Source organism: Sprattus sprattus, assembly GCF_963457725.1.
Source record: "Sprattus sprattus genome assembly, chromosome: 5".
Classification (NCBI taxonomy): domain Eukaryota; kingdom Metazoa; phylum Chordata; class Actinopteri; order Clupeiformes; family Clupeidae; genus Sprattus; species Sprattus sprattus.
Genome location: NC_137924.1, coordinates 4,649,846 through 4,664,026, shown reverse-complemented (window position 1 = coordinate 4,664,026; position 14,181 = coordinate 4,649,846). Strand labels below are relative to the sequence as shown.

The 14,181-nt window shown below is 43.5% G+C and overlaps 1 protein-coding gene across 1 annotated transcript in view; it reads right to left on the bottom strand.

Annotated features, from left to right (window-relative positions):
• Positions 1-4,798: 4,798 nt before the first annotated feature.
• The window catches only part of LOC308365607 (E3 ubiquitin-protein ligase TRIM35-like), a gene marked incomplete at both ends in the record, with an annotated part of 33,080 nt that continues 23,697 nt past the window's right edge, over positions 4,799-14,181 (bottom strand). Inside the window, 3 exons of the mRNA XM_080839074.1 lie at positions 4,799-5,322; positions 12,153-12,271; positions 12,358-12,380. Of these exons, the coding sequence (XP_080695200.1) occupies positions 4,799-5,322; positions 12,153-12,271; positions 12,358-12,380 (666 nt within the window). The remainder of the gene's footprint in view (positions 5,323-12,152; positions 12,272-12,357; positions 12,381-14,181) is intronic.

The following is a 14,181-nucleotide window of genomic DNA, read 5'->3' as shown; positions in this document are numbered from 1 at the left end:
CATGTTGTATGTGGAGGGTCCAGGTTAGGTCTTCAGTTATGTGCACACCCAGGTACTTAAAACTAGGAACCCTCTCCACAGGCTCCCTGTTGATGATGAGGGGGGTGAACCCGCTGTCCTGCTTCCGCCGGAAGTCCACCACCATTTCATTTGTCTTTTTTATATTTAGGGCCAAATTGTTGGACTGGCACCACAGTGCCAGGTCTGCCACTTGGTTCTGGTAGGGCTGCTCGTTGTTATCAGAGATAAGACCCAGCACCACAGTGTCGTCTGCAAATGTAATAATGGAGGTTGAACTTCCGGAGGCTGTGCAGTCATAAGTGTAGATGTTGTACAGCAGCGGGCTCAGAACACAGCCCTGGGGGGAACCGATGTTGGGGGTCAGCAGCCCAGAGGTTACACCACCCTCCACTTTCACCACCTGGGGGCGGTCAGTAAGGAAGCTGAGCACCCAGTTGCACATTTGGGTGTTGATCCCCAGCGACCTCATCTTGTCGATCAGGCGGAGGGGGACTATGGTATTGAAAGCTGAACTGTAATCAATGAACAGCATCCTGGATGCAAACTGGAGGGGGTCGAACGAGTTTGGCAGGGAGGTGCAGATGTAATTTTTCACCAGCCTTTCGAAACATTTCATCACTGCAGAGGTCAGGGCCACTGGACGGTAATCGTTCAAACATGATGGTTTACTATTTTTGGGCACCGGTACAATGATAGACTTTTTAAAGCAAGATGGGACGACAGCTTGGGCCAGGGATGTATTAAAGATCATGGTGTACACTGGAGCTAGTTGGTCAGCACAGGATTTAAGGACCCTTTCAGGGATCTGGTCAGGCCCGGCAGCCTTTTTCCCATTTACCCCTTTGAACACCCTCCTCACATCACTCTCACTTACTATGAAGGGGGGTTTGGTGTTATTCCCAAACATGTCGGCCATGACTGCCATTGAGTTATGATCAGGGCTGGACTGGGACAAAAAATCGGCCCGGGCATTTTGAACCAGACCGGCCCACTTAATTCGATAACACACCCTTTGGTCTCTCGAATGTCTACACACCAACCAGGCTTTTAGCTAGCAGGGCGTCTGCCCTATCGTCTACAAAAAAATAAGAAGAAATGGGACGCCCTACTTTTAGGCAGGACGGCCTAAAGACGCCCTATTTTTCTCCCGTTTTACCTGTTAACTTTCGCTGAATGTGATCAAAATTCACCGTTTCAGTCGCTTCAGCGAAGTCTAGAATCATATGCCCTGCCAATTAGAAAATAGCATTGCTGTATTCCCGCTACAACAACGTTACATCATGATTCCAACGAAACATTGATTCATGGGCTCACAGAAGCTACAGAAGACAGCTGTCTCACCGCACGTCACTGAACCTACTACTTTATGAGTTCAACAAGAGTTTGTGTGTTAAGGTGGTGGTCTTAATTAATCTAAATTCAATACAATACAATACAATATACATCATACACTTTAAAGCTTTGTTCAGAATACGGAGGTTTAAGATCGGTCGATATTTTCCGTCCTTTTTTGGAACCAGAAAATAGCGACTGAAGAACCCCCTGTTCTCGTCTACGAGAGGTAGACTGTATTGCTCCCTTTCCTAGAAGGGAGTCTATTTCCTCCTGTAGGAAACGCGCTTGATGAGGTGGCACTAACGTTTGTACCACGCCCCTGAACTTCGGGGGGCAAACTGGAGCGTATAACGGGCTATCATAATTCGCTATCTGGACAAATTGGCATATTTTCATAGGGTTTGGGAATACTGGGCTTTCGGAACATTGACATGGCACCGCGCACCAATAGGCTAAGGGGCTTGCCCACCACTCAAACACACAACATAGAGTGTAGGCTAACGGCTGGCTGTTTCAGAGTAGAGTAGGCTGAGGGCTAGCAACAGCTACAGACTTGTCTTGTATTTACAATGCAAACGAACTTGGCCATAGAACCTAGGTCCTAAGTCAAACATATTTTAGAGACGTTTGAATTCATGATCAGTAAGCTTACCGTAGGTCGTTGTATCGTATCTCCCTGGCTGTCGCCACCAGTAGGCCTATCACTTTCATCCACGGTACCTGATGATGGCCCTGCCGTGGCAAACATTTCCGATATTTTGGCACATTTGGCAGTATAGGTTTGAAAAGCAAGCCTCTTCTTATCTCGCAGTTTCTCCGCACTCTCTTTTCGCTTTCTCTCCATTTTGGACTGGAGGATTCTAACGAAACGTGCGTTTCTGTGCACCGCCCAAGCCAAAGGTAGAAGGTGTTTGGTGATATGATTGGACGAGCCCCTTGTCACTAAAGAAGACAGCCAATGGGCCGCAGACTAGCATGCGCTTGTCAAGCATGTCAAGGCCATGGGCCACGTTGAGTTTGTTTCCCGTCCTAATGCATTATGTAGGCAGGTCCAAACCGAAAGGGGATGGTGTTGAGTCAGCCCAGGGGATGTGATTGGGCCAGCCCAGTGTCAATAGGGCCGCTCATGAACTACTTTCGTGGGCCAGCCGGTCAGACCATTATATGGGGGAAAAAAAAATTCTTAAAAAAAAAAAAAAATATATATATTTTTTTTTTTTTAAATAATAAATTCGGGACTCTCGGCCCATATTGCACCTCGGCCCACCGGGAAAACGCCCGGTATGCCAGATTGCCAGTCCAGCCCTGGTTATGATCTTCACTCTCCATCTCAAACCGTGCAAAGAAAGTGTTGAGTTCATCAGCAAGGGAGGGGTCAGAGCTACACACCGAGCCGGCCTTGTTCTAAAAGTCTGTCATTATTCGCAGGCCCTTCCACACACTAGCGGGGTCACCAGCGGTGAAGTCGGCTTCCACTCTGTCCTTATATCGGCTCATACGTTTACATGCGATTGTATGTGTGTGAATGTGTTTGTGAGTGAGAGAGAGAGGGAGATAATGCATCTGTGTGTATGTGAGTGTGTGTGTGTGTGTGTGTGTGTGTGTGTGTGTGTGTGTGTGTGTGTGTGTGTGTGTGTGTGTGTGTGTGTGTGTGTGTGTGTGTGTGTGTGAATGGGTTTTCCGAGTGAGTGAGGGAGATAATGCATCTGTGTGTATGTGAGTGTGTGTGTGTGTGTATGTGTGTGAATGTGTCCGTCAACTCAAACCACTACATAAACGCAGAGCCAAGATAGGAGAATCAGACAGACAGGGAGGGACCTGGTCTCTGATTGGACAAGCCACACTGATGTCATCACTCCTACCGTGTGCATGGCATCTTGAGTCAGGGTCTCATCAAGGCTCTCATCATCTCCTCTGTTATGTGATGCAGTGGAGCTTAATCTGTTTAATGTAATGGCATGTGTATATTACCACTACATCATATACTCTTCCATAGTATTATTACTGTGTGCTGTGGTGAAAGTGCTGTGTGGCGTCTCTTGACACCATTTTTAAATAAGTCTTAAAAATCTGAAATTATACATAATGGTTTACAAAAAGTCATAATTACAATTATTTGCATCTTTAGAAAGGTTTCAATCAAAACGAATCAGAATCAAATGTTTGCAAAAAGTAATATTAAAATTCCTGTCAGGCCGGTCAATTCTGTAACCATGTTGAGAACACTACATGAGGGTTAAACAGTATATATGGCTCCAATTTGAGATGCTTGTTGTTCAGACCTGCACTGCTGAATCCTGAGTATATTCATGTGCTTTGTTACAGCTCTTTACTGGAATAGAGCCAGATTGCTGCATCGACCACAAGAAAGTTCCTGAAACGTCCTATTTTTTGCACACAATTCCGTATCCCTCGTATCTTTCAAAGCTGTGTTAAAAACTAAAATCACACAATGCATTGAAGCCCATTAAAGCAACTTAAATTGAATTCCTCTCATCAGTTTCAGAGTCTGATCAGACTAATGAAGCTGAAGCTGAGCTGCTCCACTGTTTCAGGACCTCAGAGTCTGATCAGACTAATGAAGCTGAAGCTGAGCTGCTCCACTGTTTCAGGACCTCAGAGTCTGATCAGACTAATGAAGCTGAACTGCTCCACTGTATCAGGACCTCAGTGGGATTTAACAGATTATACATCAACTGAAGGATGGACAAATTTAGCCAACATCAGCGTACCTTTAGAGAAAAGTAACTTGTTTAGGAATTTAATTTACACATCTGTCAAAGATGTTTGCCCTTTTGTAATAATTTACAGAATTTAGATTACGTGACACCTGTGGGATTTTTTTAAGGCAACTAACAACCAATAAGTCAGAGTGCAAAAGGAAGTGACATCATCTCTTGCTCTGCTGCTCTATTTTCATTGAAGCTCTCACTGGTAACATCCTCAGAGGAAAGAGTGTACAGGCAACATTAAAACGTTTTTTTTTTTTTCTTTTCTTTTTGTGTGGTTTTGTTTTGTTTGGGGTGGGGGATGGGTGCAGGGAGGTGGGAGGTGGTGTCATTTAAATTGTATACTGTATACATGTCTTGTTTGCAATGTGATGAGAAAGCAATAAAAAAGTATGAATGTGTGTGTCTTTTTTAAATTAAATTGTGTGTGAAAGAGTGTGTATGTGAGTGTGTGTGTTTGTGTGTGTGTATTTGTGTGTGTGTGTGTGTGTGTGTGTGTGTGTGTGTGCACGTGTGTGTGTACGCGTTTGCGTATGCACGTTGTTACAACCCTGGCTCGCAGGGAAGTAACACAATGAGTGTGAGAGGGGTGTGGCCAGTGTGTGTGTGTGTGTGTGTGTGTGTGTGTGTGTGTGTGTGTGTGTGTGTGTGTGTGTGTGTGTGTGTGTGTGTGTGTATGTGTCTGCTGGGCCTACAGTAGGAGAGCTCTGCTGTCACTCAGGCTTCACTGGTAACATCCTCAGAGGAGAGAGTTCACAGCCAACATTAAAGTATGGAAACACTCTCTCAGTGAAAGTGTGTGTGAGAGTGTGTAGGTGTGTGTTATTATCAGCGTCAGAGAATGACAGCTCTCCTCTGTCCCAGTCCAGCTGCACTCTGATCCTCTGGAGTTTCTGCTTCACTGTGAGGAGAGTGGGGGACTGTGGGGTAGACTTTGCTCTATATTTACCATCTTTATAACTCATAAAGCACAGTCCACTCATGGAGTCAAAGTCTCCCTTCCTCTGGAGAGACTCTGTCATCACACCCACATACCACCAGGTGTTCTCTCCAACCTCCACATCCCAGCAGTGAGTCCCTGAGTTAAAGCCCTCAGAGCCCAGGACACTGGCATAATGATCAAATCTCTCTGGGTTATCAGGAAGCTGCTGTCTCTCATCACCACGTCTCACACTGGTCAGATCCTCAGATAGGATGAGACATGGGTTTGCAGTGTTGGGATCCAGAGTCACAGGAGCTGCAGAGTGAGAAACACTAATGGTTTAGGTGGAAAGAGCACACACAAAGAGATACATACACATATACAAACTAGAGTAAGTAAGTAAGACTTTATTTATATAGCACATTTCGTACAGGAGTTGCAATTCAAAGTGCTTTACATAAAATCAATAAGAGCAAGCAGCAGGAGCAATAAAATATTGGTCAACATCGTATCAGAACCTGATGTTCCGATAGGCTTAAAATATTAAAATCATAATAAAAGTAATAAAACCCTTCTGCCTGGTATTTAGCGCAGTCGAAACCATAGTGCTGCTCCATAGATTCCGACCTACCCTGTTAAATATTTTCCCTAGCTATGTTTCCCCGGCCAAAGGCCACCCTTCCTTCTATACCCTTCCTTCAGAGGCCTCTTCGTCTTCTTCCACCGAACGCACTTCAGGGCTTCGGGAGAGACACTAGCTCTCTTTTACAGGCTTAAGGAAGGTGACTGCACCTGGGGGACTAGAACATTTGTTATGGAAATATCTCTGAGAATAATATGTGATATATTGAGCCACAATATGGTTTCCGACAGTGCCATGGTACCCTCAAAACAGTTTTACAGAGAAATAGTAAAAGTAATAAAAGTCATAAAACCCTTAAAACAGTTTCAAAGAGAACAGAGAAATAAAAAGTGCCAGATAAAATTAATAAAATGCTTTGGTAAAAAGATAGGTTTTAAGCTGCCTTTTGAAGGTGTCTAGAGTGTTTGCTTCCCTAATATTAACGGGTAATGTGTTCCATAATTTTGGGGCGTAGTTGACAAAGGCTGCATCTCCAATCTTCTTATGACTGCTTCTGGTGACCTGTAACAGACCTGTATCTGATGATCGCAGTGTTCTAGCTGGTGTGTAGTTAGTAAGAGAGTTAGCAATGTAGCTAGGTCCTTGTCCATTTAGAGCTTTGTATGTGAGGAGGAGGACCTTAAAGTCAATTCTAAAGGTAACAGGAAGCCAGTGTAAAGTAGCTAGGACAGGACTAATGTGTTCTCTCCTTTTAGTTTTGGTTAATAGTCTAGCTGCAGAATTTTGAATGAGCTGGAGTCTTACAGTTGTTTTCTTGGGAAGACCAGTAAAAAGTGAATTACAGTAGTCTAGCCGGCTCGATATGAAAGCATGAATAAGCTTCTCGGCATCATTTTGGTTTAAGAATGATCGTACCTTTGCTATGTTCCTGAGGTGAAAGAAAGCTGTTTTGGTGACTTTGTTAATGTGGGAGTTGAAATTCAAATCTGAGTCCAGTGTGACACCAAGACTAACCACCTCAGGTTTAATCCACCGGGATAAACCTCCTAGATTCTTGGTGAGCATCTCTCTTTTTAATTTAGGGCCGATAAGTAGGACTTCAGTTTTGTCCTCATTGAGTTTTAGAAAGTTATTGTTCATCCATTTGTTTATTGCTAATAAACAGTTGGTAATGGAGTTTATTGCTGTTGCATCATTTGGCTCAGCGGAAATATACAATTGTGTGTCATCCGCATAGCTATGAAAATCTATACTATGTTCTCTGATGATGTCACTGAGTGGTAACATATAAAGAGAAAAGAGCAATGGACCTAAACAGCTCCCTTGTGCAACCCCGTAGCAGCTTTCATGTTTCTCGGACATATGGTCTCCTAGACTGACATAAAACTTCCTTCCTCTAATATATGTTTTGATCCAGTTCAATACACACTCAGAGAACCCAATAAGATTTTCAAGTCTATTGATTAGGATGTCATGATCAATGGTATCAAATGCTGCAGTAAGATCTAACAGGATAAGGATAGAAACTTTATTTGCATCAGAGTTTTGTCTGAGGTCGCTAATTATTTTGGTGAGAGCGGTTTCAGTACTGTGATATTTTCTGAAACCTGACTGAAAGACTTCCAAGATGTTATTTTCTTCCAGATATGAATTTATTTGGACTAATACTATCTTTTCCAGGACTTTACTAATAAATGGAAGATTGGATATGGGTCTATAGCTTGCTAGTGTACTGGTATCCAATTTGGGTTTCTTTAATAGGGGCCTTACAACAGCTGTTTTGAAGGCATCTGGGAAAACGCCAGTTCTAAGGGATGTGTTTATGATGTCAAGGACCGGACCTGAGACACTATCAAACACTCGCTTAAAGAATGCAGTGGGAATGGGATCAATATCTGAGGTTGTAGATTTACATTCGATGATGATTTTAGAGAGTTCACTTAGTGTGATACATGTGAAAGTGCTCATAGTTAAGTCGCAAGATCTACTGATGTCAATTTCACCTCCAGTAGTAGTGATACTAGATCTGATCGATGTTATTTTGTTCTTGAAGAACTGAGCAAACTCTTCGCATTTAGCTGCTGAGGATAGTGGGGGGGCAGGGACAGTGTTTAGCAGCCGGTCAATGGTGGAGAACAGAACTCTGGAATTTCCGGCATTTTCTGTAATAATGTAGGAAAAATAACCTTTCCTTGCTAGACGGATGGTTTTGTTATAGGTAGTTAGTGCATCTTTGTAGATACCGTGGTGGATAGTGGTCTTTGTTTTTCTCCATTTTCTCTCTGCTATGCGACATTTTCTTTTTATTTCACTAACATTTTTATTTTTTAGCCATGGGGAGGTCCTACTTGTAAACTTCTTTTTAGTTTTAAGTGGGGCTACAGAGTCTAACACAGATGATAATGCATCATTTAGGTTTTCTACCATTTCATTTAGAGAGCAGTCATGACTAGTTGGCTCATATAGAGCAATCTGCTCAGAAAATCTCTCCGTAGCTTCATCGTCTAGATGTCTTTTATGGACTAAGAATTCTTTTGTGGTTTTTGGTAAGATGATTTCCACATCAAAAAGTATACAATGATGGTCAGAGAGCGGTAGATCAGTTATTGAAATATTATTGATGTTTAATCCAGTTGTTATTACTAGATCTAGTGTGTTTCCGTGCTGGTGTGTTGGATCCGTTATGTGCTGAGTTAGATCGAAACTGGTGAGGAGATTTAAAAGCTCAATAGTTCTTTGGTCTGCTTTTTTATTAATGTGGATGTTAAGGTCTCCATTCAGGACTATTTTGTCATATCTGGTGACACATAGTGATAATAGTTCAGAGAATTCTTGTATGAATATTGGTGAGAGCTTGGGTGGCCGATATATAATAACAAACAGTACTGATTCAGTTTTGAGCTCTATAGCAAGATATTCAATTGATGTAAATTCACCTAGCTCAGTGATTTTGAACAACAGTTTAGATGAGAAAATAGCTGCGACTCCTCCACCTCTTTTTGATTTCCTAGAAACTTGGTGGAAGCTGTAATCAGGCGGACACGCTTCTATCAAAGTTGCTGTTGCCGTGTCATCGTTTAGCCAAGTTTCTGTTAGACAGATACAATCTAAGTTGTTTTCTTTAATCAGATCGTTGACCAGAAAGGTTTTGTTACTTAGTGATCTGACATTTAGAAGGGCCAGTTTCATCTGTGGGGTATTAACAGGTAAAACTGGGGGAGATATAGGGAGAACATGGATAGTTTTCAACCTTCTAGGACGAGTTTCGGGATTATAACCATGCATTTTACCATGCCATTTGCTGTTTATGATGACCGGTATGTTTGATGAAATAGCATGGTGGCTGTCCTATTGTTGTTTTTCGGGCTGACAGTCCATATTACTGAGTTCATGGGCCTTCACAGCTTTCCCCACAAGGTGGTTTATCCCAGGGGAATTCCTTGGGGTGGTGGAGGTCTGTGCAGGGCCCGTGTCCTTGGAGGAGGCTGTTTGAATGTTCTGTTCTGTTCCATGGAAGGAGGTTTGGGGTGTGTCAGTCTTAGGCACAGCAGGAATAGGGAGTGAGGCTTGATTATGGCTGTTTGAGGTCGTCAAGAGCGCGTGGCTGATGTTTGCTGTAAGTAATCTAGACCCTCTACGGTTTGGGTGGAGTCCATCGGCTTGAAAACGGTCTGCACAATTCCAAAAAACATTGAAATTGTCAATAAATCTCCGGTTGTGTGCAAGACAGACAGATGCCAGCCATGTGTTGAAAGATAGTAGTCGACTGAAGATTTCATTTCCTCTGCGAAAACATGCAATCGGTCCACTGATAGACACATCTTGATGTTTGTTTAGAGTGTTCAGTAGCTGGGTGAAATGTTCTTGAAGTATCACGTTGCCAGTTTTTTTGTGCAGGATATCAAATGAGCCAGTGTGGATGATAATCTTTGCATTGTTTGGTTTATTCTTGAGGATTGTTTGTATCTCTGACGACAGTTCCTCGACTGATGTGTTGCTAAGGCAAAGATTTTCTGTCCTTGCGAGTTTGACATGTTCTGTCATGGCATCTCCAACCAAAATAGTGGCCATCTGTGGCGTTGTGTTTGCATTCCACACACTTGCTTTATCAGTAGTTATGGGGCCAGTTCTTGGGTTGTTTGGGTAAACAGTATTAGCTACAAGGCTAGTGCTAGCAGCGTTAGCTCCTCTGAGTGCTAATGGCCTGTGGGAAGCCTCGGCATTAGTGCTAGTGGTGTTAGCATACCTTAGTCTTCGGCGATCTTGTGGTAGTGGTCGAGTAGCGCCCCGAGTAGTCTGAGAGGGGTTTAGGGTGAAATGGGGGACTCCCGAGTGCAGCAGATGAGGACCATCATGATGTGTAGGGGATCCGGGCCCTTTATGCTTGTTAGCAGCACGGATAGCACTCCTGTGCCTTTTGGCCTTGGGTGTGGAGAATTGCTCCCCTTGGAGAGTTTCCAGTGGTGAAAAACTATTTCTGAGCGCAACAGGAGGAGAAGTGATGTGGGAAGAGTTTCTGCCTCGCTTTTTTCGTTTCTTATCCTGGGTGCTAGTCCATTTTTCGTTGGAGGTAGAAGCGGTGCTTGGCCTCTTTGGATTTGTGCCAAGAGCAGGCCATGGCTCATCAGATAGTGAGAAGTCCAGGTGAGAGCAAGGTTTGTCGGCAAGGTTTGGCTGATCAGCAATCCCATCCAGAAATCGCTCACCATCATAGATCTGGTACAGGACAGCAACCCGAGTCTCCAACTCCTTGATCTTCTTTTTCAAGTTGAGACAGCTTACACAGTCTGGAGAGTCTTCGAGTGTCATGGGGCTGAGTGGCTAAGCTAAGCTAGGTTAACTGAAGCTATGCTAGGCTACGCTCCGAAGGGGTGTAGGAAAGAATTTAAGTTCCAGGGAGGCACCGTACAAGCCGAGGAAATAGCTTGATAGTGGATAGTGCAGTAAGGCAGTATCTAAGTAGCATTAATGTAACATTAATGTAACATTAATGTGAAAAAAAAGCAAGCGATAGCAGGCAAGAAGCAGGAGCAGCAGTGAGGAGCTGCTTCCAGGAGGAGTGTCAGGAAGTAGGGGTCATTATCTGTATCTGCATTTGTATCCGTTAAACCAACAACATGATCTGTCTTTGTATCTGGATTGGGATAGATTCCATAAGTGGGCGTGGCTTATGCTGGAAGTCATGTTAAATCAGACACATTTTAGCCTAATATTCATTGGTGTAATGCAATTGGTGTGTTTTCAAAGCATCAAATAGATTAATTGATTCCTGTGTGTGTGTGTGTGTGTGTGTGTGTGTGTGTGTGTATGATCTTATGAGAACAGAAGCAGACCAATATGATCTAGAGTAGGGGAAATGAATGAGTGAGTGTGTGTGTGTGTGTGTGTGTGTGTGTGTGTGTGTGTATGTTTGTGTGTGTGTGTGTGTGTGTGTGTGTGTGTGTGTGTGTGTGTGTGTGTGTGTGTGTGTGTGATTGTGTGTGTGTTTGTCTGCTGGCCTTATGAGAGCAGAAGCAGAGACATTATGAGCTCTTGTAGGGGAGACATGTGTGCGTGTGTGTGTGTGTGTGTGTGTGTGTGTGTGTGTGTGTGTGTGGGGGGGGGGGGGGGGGGGTTTGTGTGTGTGTGTGTGTGTGTGTGTGTGTCTCTGTGTGTGTGTGTGGGGGGTGGGTTTGTGTGTGTGTGTGGGTGTGTGTGTGTGTGTTTGTCAAATATGCAATCAATCAAATTGAACAGTAAATTAAATCAATAATCTCTCTCTCTCTCTCTTTCTCTTTCATTCTCTCTCTCTCTCTTTCTCTCTCTCTCTCAATTAGATCCCTTAATTACTCTTGGCATGAAAACTGTATAACAAATTTGAACATTTTAGAAGAATGAACTCCAGGAAAAGAAAACTCTTAGCAACCCTGTCAGAACGGAAAACTAATACTTATCATTCCCAATTAGAAATATCTTGAATACAGTCCCATTTGAAGTTGTTTCAAAACAGTAGGGTGAGGCAAGTAAGCCAACCGAGTTCAGGCAGGAGCAACACAGAAGAACGATAGAGTTCACTGGAGCATCCTTAATAATACTCTTTCAATTGCATTCTGCTCACTTCAACAATGTCTTCTGTTTTAGCTTTACTGTATCCTTATTCATTCTTAAACTCAACAGTAATATCCCAGACAATTCTGACTCATTTTCTTTTTCACCCATAGACCTGCGTCTGAGTCACTTCCGCTCCAGTTCCCCCTTCGGCTTGGCAGCACTTTTGATCTCTTCACTTGTCTTCAGATTTCTTTTTTCTTTTTGCTCTTATTTATGTAAAGCACATTTAATTGATTGTCTGTCTGTCTGTCTGTTTTTCTCTTTCTCCCTATGTGAAGGTGTGTGTGTTTGTGTTTGAAAGGGATATATTTCTTTTGGCGGCTTGTTTTGCTCTTCTTTATGCAAAGCAAATTGAACTGCCTCTGTGTATGAAATGTGCTCTATAAATACATTTGCGTCTGTCAGGCCATCCGTCTGTCTGTCTGTGTGTGTGTGTGTGTGTTTTGTGTTTGAAATGGATGTTTACACTTACTGTATTGAACAATCTCCTGCATCTTCTCCCAGACTCTGAACTTCAGGTTGCCCAGGTGTTTTGCCACATTGATCAGAGCTCCTGAAACCCTCTCTGGATCCTGCGGTGTGCACTGGGCTCTGGAATAACATTCAGGAGTCAGTGCTGCTGTGGGTTTGGGTTCAGAACCACCAGAAGAGAGAGAGACAGGAGGCAGATCACTCACCTTTCCACTGTGCTCATGTAGTTCTGTGAAATGATGAAGGAAAACATTTATTTTAACATGATTTGTATGAAAATAATAAACCTTTATTTACTCATGGACCCATGCTTTTTGAACAACACAACACACAACACACACACACACACACACACACACACACACACACACACACACACACACACACAAACACAAATAAATGTCTATCCCAGCAGCACATCTTCTGCATATGCTGCCTGAGTCTCTAGACACAAACTGCTCTCTCATTTTCTCCACAGGTGATTTCGGAAGTCAGTAACAGCTGAATTGCAGGACAGATTATTCAGGTGACATTCCCTAACTCTACGCTACCTCAACTTATACACCAACACACACATACACCAACACACACACACACACACACACACACACACACACACACACACACACACATGGATATTAGGCAAAAAAAAAACATGAGCCTGATTTACTACACACGCACACACACACACACACACACACACACACACACACACACACACACACACACACATACACTCACACGCAAACACACGCAAACAAACACACATACACACAAATACACACACACACACCCATACACACACACACACACACACACACACACACAAACACACACAGCTATATATACACACACACACACACACACACACACACACACACACACACACACACACACACACACACACACACACACACACACACACACACACAGAAATACAGACACACTCACACACAGACTGACACAGACAGACATAAACATAAGTACACAAACTCGTGGCTAGCAGGTTGTGAGGTGGCTAACATGGTATTTTACTATTTTTTATTTCCATCCAACCTTTCCATCCCGATGGCAGCAAGGCAGATAGCACTGCATGGACTTCTTCAGTTACATCATTGGTCTACTACTACTGGAGTTACAAACATGCACTATCTGTCTACTATTGGAGTTAGACATGCACCATCTGTCAACTACTGGAGTTACAGACATGCACCATCTGTCAACTACTGGAGTTACAGACATGCACCATCTGTCTACTACTGGAGTTACAGACATGCACCATCTGTCAACTACTGGAGTTACAGACATGCACCATCTGTCAACTACTGGAGTTACAGACATGCACCATCTGTCAACTACTGGAGTTACAGACATGCACCATCTGTCAACTACTGGAGTTACAGACATGCACCATCTGTCAACTACTGGAGTTACAGACATGCACCATCTGTCAACTACTGGAGTTACAGACATGCACCATCTGTCAACTACTGGAGTTACAGACATGCACCATCTGTCAACTACTGGAGTCACAGACATGCACCATCTGTCTACTACTGGAGTTACAGACATGCACCATCTGTCAACTACTGGAGTTACAGACATGCACCATCTGTCAACTACTACTGGAGTTACAGACATGCACCATCTGTCTACTACTGGAGTTACAGACATGCACCATCTGTCAACTACTGGAGTTACAGACATGCACCATCTGTCAACTACTGGAGTTACAGACATGCACCATCTGTCAACTACTACTGGAGTTACAGACATGCACCATCTGTCAACTACTACTGGAGTTACAGACATGCACCATCTGTCAACTACTGGAGTTACAGACATGCACCATCTGTCTGAAAAGGTGCAGAAACATGAGCAGTCGAGTCCACATGGACTGCTTTCTTAAGATCTCTGCTCCTGAGAGGATGACCATTGCCACTCAACTGGATGAGGGATACAGGCTAGCAGTGCTGCTGTTGGGAGGGTGAACATTGAGACCCAACTGGGTGAGGGATACAGGCTAGCAG